Genomic DNA, 9,731 nt, shown 5'->3' with positions numbered 1-9,731 from the left:
TAAATATATATATATATATATATATATATATATATATAAATAAATAAATAAATATATAAATATATATATATATATATATATATATATATATATATATATATATATATATATATATATATATATATATATATATATATATATATATATATATATAACATACCTGCATTCAATTGAAAATCTGTTCACCATTTGGATGAATATTCACAACACATTTCTTAGACATCAGTCAATATGCTGCATCGGCGGCTATGTCTCAAACTCTATTGCATGTGATAATAACTTAAACAACGCTTATATAAGACGTAGGAATGACAAACAATATGTGAATAAATTGTACCCTGATTTTGAATAGTTTTTACTTTTAATTTGTAAAGCAAACTGGCGTTTTTGAAAATTGTCAGATCAAAATTATTTTCTCTGCCATACTGTCTTTTATTTTCGTTAATTCATGCCCATCTTGTCAGATGGCAAGATTTATTCTCGCGTTTCCAAACGTAAACCGAAGGACCCGAGCTGTAAAGACGTCATTGAGGAAGACATTGTGCCCATCTTCTTTCTTCCATTTTGTTCTTTTTTTCGTACACAGTCAAAACGGGTGTGCCTTCTACGCAGATTCTGCATTAACCTGGTGGCTCAAATACGATTTCCTCGGACTCTTCTGCAAGGTTGTAGAAGTGCGAGCGGCTCGTGCGGTAGGAGAGACATCTGTGAAAATTAAGCATAATACGCACATTAAACACAATGCACTAAGGTTAGATATTCCATTATTATGATAAAACTTCAGTTAAGTGAAGAGAGGGTCGCGGTTAATTTATGTGTTAGAGTTTACGCCATTTTCAAAACATGGTCGATCATACGTATCACGGCTGCCAGTTAACCTAACCGCACTTTGTCCTGGGCTTTACCGGTACTAAGTGCTAAAACATATACTAGTAACTGAGAAAATATCCGACGTTTTGTTTTTCGCCTTTAGACAATACGTGAAACATATCATACAATTAACGTGAAACATATCATAAATTTGTATTCCGTGAAACATATCATTTTTGTTTTTTGATTTATTATGCAGAAACTGCGATGTTTTCAGACTCTCAGACAATTTTTTGTAATGTAAAGAAAACCTGATATCTATGTAAAAAGAAAAGAATTTGAGGAATGTCGATATTTATCAAATTTGTGAAGAATTCATTTAAATCCGTGAAAACTATTACTGTCATGCATTCGCATGTGTTCGAATTCTAAGGGTAAGCGAGAAAATTACTCAGTAATATATGAAATGTAAGGTACCATTACACGCGGAATTCGATTGGCTACATCTTAGAAAGTTAAAATCAAACATTTAGGTACAATAATAAAAAATAATACTCTTACCGAGACAATCACGCCGCCATTTTCCGTGTTCCATATCAAAATAAAACCACGTGATTCCCCGCAGTGTGTTTGTATTATGTAATTGTTTTTCAAGTGTTTCAATGATTTTGATAGTTTCAGTTTCAAGTGTTTCTTTTTGTTTAAATGATGTGTATCTAATTGTTTTATTACGTATATTTCCTTTAATTACTTCCCATAATGTGTTTGGGTTCGAATCTTTTTATTTTGAACTGTATTGAATATTTCTTGTTTTATTTGCGTTTGATATTGTGTATCTAATAAAATGCTGTTATTTGTATTACGAAATATCGCCCTTGTGTAGGTAGCCCAAAAGGCGATATTTCGTGGTAAATACCGCGTGTCGATACGTGTGTCGCGCAAAATATCTTGTTTCGCTTCGTGTACAGCGCAAAATATCGTGTGCCGCTTTGAGTAATGCGCAAAATATCGTGTGTCGCTTCGTGTGTCGCGCAAAATACCGTGTATCGCTTCATGTTTCGTGTGTCGCCCTTGATGAAAGAAGAGCGAGATTATAGATGGCTCTATCCGGATTCCGTAGATTCAGACGTTTCTCAAGAGATAAATGAAAAAGAATTTCGACTTAAGCCAAAGTTTCCGATGAGTGCTTAAAGCCACACATCTTGACATGAAATGCATTTTAATCAATACATATAGGTGCAATTTGAAAGTGTGCAAAATTGTCATTAAATCTATAGCCTAGTTAGCAAGTAATTTTTTTTTCAAACGGTACCGCTTTTAAAACCGAAAGAAGAATTTCTATACTTATACGTCCATTTCGACAAACGCCATTATTTTTAAGTTTTAAAGCGCAAAAAGACGGATTTCTACCTTGTAACCACCAGATATATTATAATTGGCATAGACAAAATTAAATATATAGCCTAGTTAGCAAGTAATATATTATTTTTCAAACGGTACCGCTTTTAAAACCGAAAGTAGGATTTATATACATATACGTCAATTTCGACAAACGCGATTATTTTTAAATTTTAAAGCGCTAAAAAGACGTATTTCTAACTTGTTACAACCAGATATATTCTAATTGGCATGGATAAAATAAAAAATATAGCCTAGTTAGCAATTAATTAATTATTTTTCAAACTGTAACGCTTTTAAAACTGTAAGTAGGATTTATATACGTATACTTCTATTTCGACAAACGCGATTATTTTTAAGTTTTAAAGCGCAAAAAAAGGAATTTCAACCTTGAAACCACCATATATATTCTAATTGGCATATATGAAATATGTTTCTTATTTATACTTAAATTTACTTTGCCAAATAAGTTGTGTGGCTTTAAGATAACGACCACGAACGTGATCCCGTATGCAATTTAATTTTAGACAAATACAGCATTGACCCAAATGCAGTCAAGCGGAATAATACTGCTACCGTTAATAGTTTTCGAAGTGTATTATTCTTTTAACATCGTAGTAATTTATTTTAGTATTTTTTTAAGTATATACATCATTTATATCATGATTGGTAAATAGATTTTACTTTCGATTTGCTTTTCGTTTTTTTGAAAAGGGTAATAAATAGAACATGTCTAGGTTCAACGTTTAATTCTTATTTTGGTTGGAAAAAGTAAAGATTTGGATTAAACGTAAGTTTCTTTTTTGTATAAAGTTTCTCAAACCGAAAAACAAAGTATATTGTATAATTCGCGTGTAGTCAAGAAAAGGAAGTGTGCATAGTATTTAAATGTCTTGAATAATCAATTATCAAGGTCACATTACAAACTATTTGTTTAGATCTACTATTACCAATACGAATGTAATCTTAACTCAACATTTATGAATGCAATAAGAGAACTGTAAACGAATATATTATAACAGAAACAGAAAAACACATTTTGTACATTAAACTATTGATTAACTATGTTTTCAAAGATCTTCATTACAAACTCTTTACACCCAATTTCAGGAAGATAATTTTCTAAATGGCTTTTGTTACCGAAAATATCTCAACATAGTTGTTTTTAAGAAGAAAAACACAAACCATATCCTATCGATCGGTAACAAACACAAAAAACAAATAATTACTTGAGCTGCAATAAAAAAAGAAATCTTGACCACGTCTAAAATAAAATAAAATCATACATTTGTAACCATGTGTGCATCTATTTATGTCGCATAATTATATTGATTATCATACTCCAGAAAGTGACTTCATAATGGCGGGCGTTAAAGAAGAGACGGCTCCCATATTAAAATGTGGACCTTGTATGTTTGATGGCAGTACAGTGGAGCCCAGATATTTCTGCGTGGACTGTCTGGAATACCTTTGTACCGAGTGCATACGAGATCACAGGAGAAATAAGTTATTACGTGAACATAAAATACTTGAAGAGGATGAAATTCCGCAGGATATTCAATTGTTTGAAGAAATGAAGAAATTATCTTACTGTAACAAACACTCATATGTGGAAATTGACCAATACTGCCCAAGTCATGATGTTTTAATTTGCACGTTTTGTTTGCAAAACGACCATAGGCTCTGCGAAGGTCTTTCTGACATTTCATGTGTGCTTGAAGATGTATCCAGACGTAAAAATGTGGAACAACATACCCATGATCTTCGAAGTAAGTGCAAAGCAAATGACACTGAAATGATGCAAACATTAGAAGAAGCCCAGAATGATATCAATAAAGTGCAGAAAGACATAAATGATTTTTTTCATAGTTTAAAGTATAACATTGGCATTTTAGAAAAGACATTGAATGAAAAGGTCGAACATGAGACTCTGCGTTTAAGAACTTATGAGCAAAAATTGTCAAATCTTGAAAAGAAAGCTTCATATTACGCAAATTTGCACACTGTTACGTCCAAGTATGGGACATCAAAACAGAGAATTGCCATGAACTTCAAAGTGTCGACGTTACTAAAGGAAATTGAGACTGATGACTCCGCGAAGTCCGTAAACAATAATCACATTCAATTTATTCAACCGACAAAGGTAGAAGATCTGATAACTATGTTACAACAATTCGATTTAGTGCTGACTCGCAAGGACAATCAAGACTCCGAATTTAGCAGTGACGAAGCATCGCTGTATGAGGATGCAGTGGAATGTATTGAACCGAATGCAGAAGTGGAAGCCACACAAGAGGAAGAAATATTGGCAACATGCGAAATGGTTCCCAAGGAAAGTTTGCGTCGTTTGCAGGTGATTGGTAATCGAATAAGTTTGCTTAAGTTGGAAAGTCAGCCCACCGAAGAATTCAAGACTTGTGTTGTATCAGTAGACATTTTATATGACGGAAGAGTAATATTGTTGCAACAAGAAAATATTTTGCAATTGCATTCACAAAAGCTATCATTAATATCCAAAGTCCAATTACAACACAAGGTTAAAGACATGTGTGTTGTAGAACAATACAGAAATGGCCCTTTTAAAGTAGCTGTGTGCTTTGATCAATCGTGTAAAATTGCAATCTTAAAAAATATTCGTGAATTTCGCCAAAACAACGAGATTGATTGCAGCAACAGGGTTCTCAATATATCAATGTATGTTCATCATTTGGTAGCCCTTGTCGAACGGGACGGTTCAAAACCATCCTATGAAATTCAACTGCTTGACATTTCGACTGGCCACGTATGTTACGTATTTGACGAGTTCAAGCTTTTCTCGAGCATTAATGAAGGCTTTTGGCCTGTTGTGTCTTTATGTAAACCCAACAGAATATCTACATGTAAAAAGGATATGAAAGTTATTGTAGCTGATGAGAAAACAATTTACCGTTTTAACATCAAAGACGGCGAATGTGAGCATAACACGTTGTATGCAGTAGGACTATGCGTGTGGTACTATGATGCAGAACGGGGTAATATAAATAAATGCAAACCCCCGGAACTTAAGAAATCTAGCGATGTTAAATGCGATAGTCAGGGGAATATGTATGTTTTAACAAACCATGGCTTGTATCAGTTATATAGCATGAATTCGTGGTCATACGGCTGTTGTATGCAACGTCTCATTACATGTTTCGAAAGCGCTTCATCAATGACCATAGATGTACACAGGAACCGGATAATAGTAGGTTACATGGATGCAGATCGTGCGCACGTGTTCGAGTTCAGTGTGGCTCGTGACAAATGAGGTTACTGCATTTGTGTGTGATCAATTAGTCAAAATATGAGCCACATTTTTTATACTCTCGTAACTTGAATAAGCTCTTATTTATGCTGGTGGCACTCCTCGTTTGATGATTTCTTTGGACGACATGTCATAGGTTGATATTTTAATAATCTGTTATCGTCAAAATGCCGCATATACGTACGTTATTTAGTATCATCGTAGTGATTATATAGATTAATAGTTATGTGTAGCCTAGTTAATGCACGTGATTCCTCATCCTTGCTGCCACTTTAAAAAACGCAAGATTTACGCTGACGAGCGGACGTTGCACGCATAAATGAATATGTACATCTGCGAGTAAATATAGTTAAACATTCCTAATCATAATAATACGTATCAGTATTTTTGGTATTATTAGTAGTAGTCGTATTGGAATGATACAGTTAATGAATGTCACATCGTTTGCATTCTCTGTACCGCTAATCCATTTTTAACAATTTTATTAGCTTGACTTATCGAAGAAAAATGAGAGCTATACTACTCGCCCCGGCGTCGGCGTTGGTTAAATGTTTTAATAAAGTGAAATAACTTTAACACTATCAAAGATAATTAACTCAAACTTGGAATACTTCTTTATGGCAACAAGACAATTGTGTAGGCCAAGGTGCATAACTCTCTCAGCATTATTTTTAGAGTAATGCCTCTTTTTATACTTAGAAAATTTAAATTTTGTTTAAGTTTTGTTTTTAGGTCCACTTTATTCCTAAAGTATCAAAGCTTTTGCTTTGATACTTGCAACACTTACTATCATAAGGGGACTGTGCATGCAAAGTTATGTAACTCTGACTGACATTTTGACAGAATTATGGCCCCTTTTATGCTTAGAAAATTGAAAATTTGGTTAAGTTTTGTGTTTTGGTCCTTTTTACCCCTAAAGTATTATAGCTATTGCTTTCAGACTTGGAACACTCGCTAACTATCATAAGGGGACTGTACAGGACAAGTTGCATAACTCTGGTTGGCATTTTGACGGAATGATGGCCCTTTTTGACTTAGACACTTTGAATATTTAGTTAAAATTCGTGTTTAGATGCACTTTACTTCTAATGTATCATGGCTATTGCTTTCAAACTTCAAATACTTTCTTACTATTATGAGGGAACAGATACCTGGCAAGTTGAATTTAACCTTGTTCTTTGAATGACATTGAATCTCAAGGTCAAATAAATAAATGTTGCTTAAATTGCCATAACTTCTTTATTTATGAACAGATTTGATTCATACTTTGACAAAACAACACTTACTTGAAATACCACAATGGATTCAACCCAAACCATCCTCCACGCCTTACCCCAGAATCCCTACCCCCCAATAAATAAATAAATATTTTTTTCCATTTTTTTTCCGTTATTTTTTAAATATCATCTTATAAATTACCACACACACACATTATTCCCCCTCTCCCCTCCCCCCCCCCCCCACACAAAGGATTTTTTGTTTTGAAACATGGTAAAAAAAAATAAATAATTATTTTCATTATTTTTATTTTTGAAAGACCGTCCAACCGTCCCACCCAAGCTATTGCTATCAAACTTGAAATATAATTTTATTAGTTTGTTTTATGTCTTTACAAATGTTCAATAGATTGTGGAAAATATACCTGAACTCAATCGTCTACAATATACCACTTCTTTAAAACATAAGCGATCAAAATATGTTTCAATTATGGTCCTCTTCCAGTTAGAATATGACTATATTACCTTGACCTTGAATATAAACAATATCCCCATGATGGCTTATGTTATACAGGCAAGCACTCGAAAAGTCGAGCGCGCTGTGTGGCAGCTCTTGTGTTGAAATTATGTTTTTTACTGTTATATTAAGATTCATGCATTGTTGCAGATCATAAAACTATAATCTTAGTCTGCAAACAATATGGTCAACGAAACAACCAAGTTTATTGCTTGTCATTAACCCACGAAGGGCTAACTAAGCCGGCGACCGACACACATTATTTTTTCTAATGAAAATTGATTATTTGCTCTTGTTTTCATATGAAAAAACACGGGAAAGCCTCCTTTGTTGTGCTTATGTTTTTCTTCGACATAAAAGCGACTGGTCCCCATATTAAGATCCTTAATGCTAAAACCGAACCAAATATAATATGATGCGATTAATAGGGATAACTGGATAAAGATGTTTGCTATGTCGTATGTTTAAAATAAAGTAACAAGAGTTTTCAAAACGATTTAACCTGTTAAATGTATGTATTTTGTAAATAATTTTGTAGTGTATACTTGCTTATGATTATAGAGTTTTCTTTTATTAAATGTGTTATAATTTTACATCCACATATGCTTATTGGAAAAAAAAGTTAGCAGTTGCTTGTTCTTTGGTCGGGGAAAATATATCTTTAAAATGTTAAAAGCTTGTTATGCTTTTATTTTTGAATGCACAACATTTATATTTATTGACCGAGAACGCTTATTTACACATCGTATTGTTTTCTTTATTGTATCAAACCTAAACCCATTATTTAATCGTTTAAACTGCTTATTCTCCTCAATAAAAAATTGTTTATTTTAGTTAATGTATTTTCGCTTTTACTCGCGATATATTTCTGATGCGGAATAGTTATTTATAAATCGATTATAATTCTGTTAGATGTTTTTTGTGACTGAGTATTTTTCACAGTATTTCTTATCGTTAGCCTGAATATAGTTGATCAGTAGGAGCTTATTACAAATACGATTAGTGTTGTAAACTGTATAACTTAAATACATTTCTGTGTTTTATGTGTTGTTCCTTATTAAACAGCCAACTGCTTCTCAATAAGAAAACTACTTGCTGTTGTTAGCAATAATTTATTGTCTGATAATGTTTCTGTGAAAAAAATCCGAATAAGGAAATGGCTTTAAATAAATAAGCAAACGCGTCGCATGATCAGTACAAATTCATTGAAATATGCCGACCAGTTTCGCTCAGCTCATAAAGTCATAGGACAACCCTTTTAATTGAACGTTAAAATATTAAAAGTTAAAAAGTCTAAATTTTGTTAAAAATGTAACTTAAAAATGTAACTTATCTTTAAGTATGTAGTGGTTGTAAATTGGACAAACACGTGATTAACTTCGAAATTGACGGACAATTTATAAGCAACAAATACGGAACCCCTCAACAAGACGATTGTATATATAAGCATATTATATGTATGCCATAAATAGCACTTTTTAATTCCAGACTGGGTGTATCACGAATATATTCAATTGATCACGCTAATACTTTTTTTAGTATACACTATTTTCCGTTTATATTTTCTACCATTAAGCTGCACATCATTTTCCGTCGATCCTCCATGTTCTATATATAAGAAAGATTAGAGAGAATTCCATTTACAGGGACCTTTTCACAGATATTGGCATGTATTGATCTTTAAATGCTTTAAGTGGATAAATGTAAACACATGGAAATAAACAGCTCCAGTAAACAAAAAAAAACAAGAATAAAATTAATGAAAGAACAAAGTAATTTTAAACTGAGCTCGAGCCACTTACACTTGGAGTAAACGTCAATCACTTAAACCACTCGGCCATCTGTACTCTTATAATGTGATATATGTGATATTGATACTATATATAAGCAATCCTCGTTATGTCACAAACTACGATAACAGCAGAACTCTCCAAATTACTCAATCGTTTCGCGCTTGTAACGCCTTATAATTTTCATTTATTTAAATCGTCAAAAGATGCATATCATGGATTTGTTAGATCATGCTACAAAAGCGACATCATAAACACGGGGAAAAGGACATTTAGATTATTAACAAAATACCTGAATGTATTGAACTATGGGTGAAGGTAAACAAAAACAAAAATTAGCAAGATTTATTTGAATCTCGTAAATAATAAAGGTTACGATACAATCAAACGTTTCATATGCTACTACCAATACGTACGCATTCTTCGTTCAATGTTGATAATGTAATAAGAGACCTGTAGACAATTAATGTTTCATTATTGAAAAAGAACAGCACCTTTTATAAATTCAGATATTGATGTTTGCTATGAGCGTTATCGCAAATTCTGTATACCCGATTTCAGGAAGTAATTTTCAGTAACGTCTGGGCGACATTACTTAAGAGATAACAATCCTACTTGTACCTGATTGGTAGAGACACCGCGGATCATTATTGTGTCTATGTTTACTTTCAAACCAGTGTACTCGTTGTGCACGTTAGCATGCGATACTTGAAAAA

The 9,731-nt window shown here is 32.8% G+C and overlaps 1 protein-coding gene across 1 annotated transcript; it reads left to right on the top strand.

The window, feature by feature from the left end:
* The first annotated feature begins 2,866 nt into the window (after nt 1-2,866).
* Nucleotides 2,867-8,027, top strand: LOC127855662 (uncharacterized). Its single transcript, XM_052391403.1, has 2 exons — nt 2,867-2,998; nt 3,555-8,027. The coding sequence occupies exon 2, from the start codon at nt 3,569-3,571 to the stop codon at nt 5,492-5,494; it is 1,926 nt and encodes a 641-aa protein (XP_052247363.1). The 5' UTR covers nt 2,867-2,998; nt 3,555-3,568; the 3' UTR covers nt 5,495-8,027.
* Nucleotides 8,028-9,731: the final 1,704 nt, after the last annotated feature.

This window comes from Dreissena polymorpha, chromosome 13, assembly GCF_020536995.1.
Source record: "Dreissena polymorpha isolate Duluth1 chromosome 13, UMN_Dpol_1.0, whole genome shotgun sequence".
NCBI lineage: Eukaryota > Metazoa > Mollusca > Bivalvia > Myida > Dreissenidae > Dreissena > Dreissena polymorpha.
Note: the sequence above shows the minus strand (reverse complement) of the source record. Positions and strands in the feature narration are given on the sequence as shown.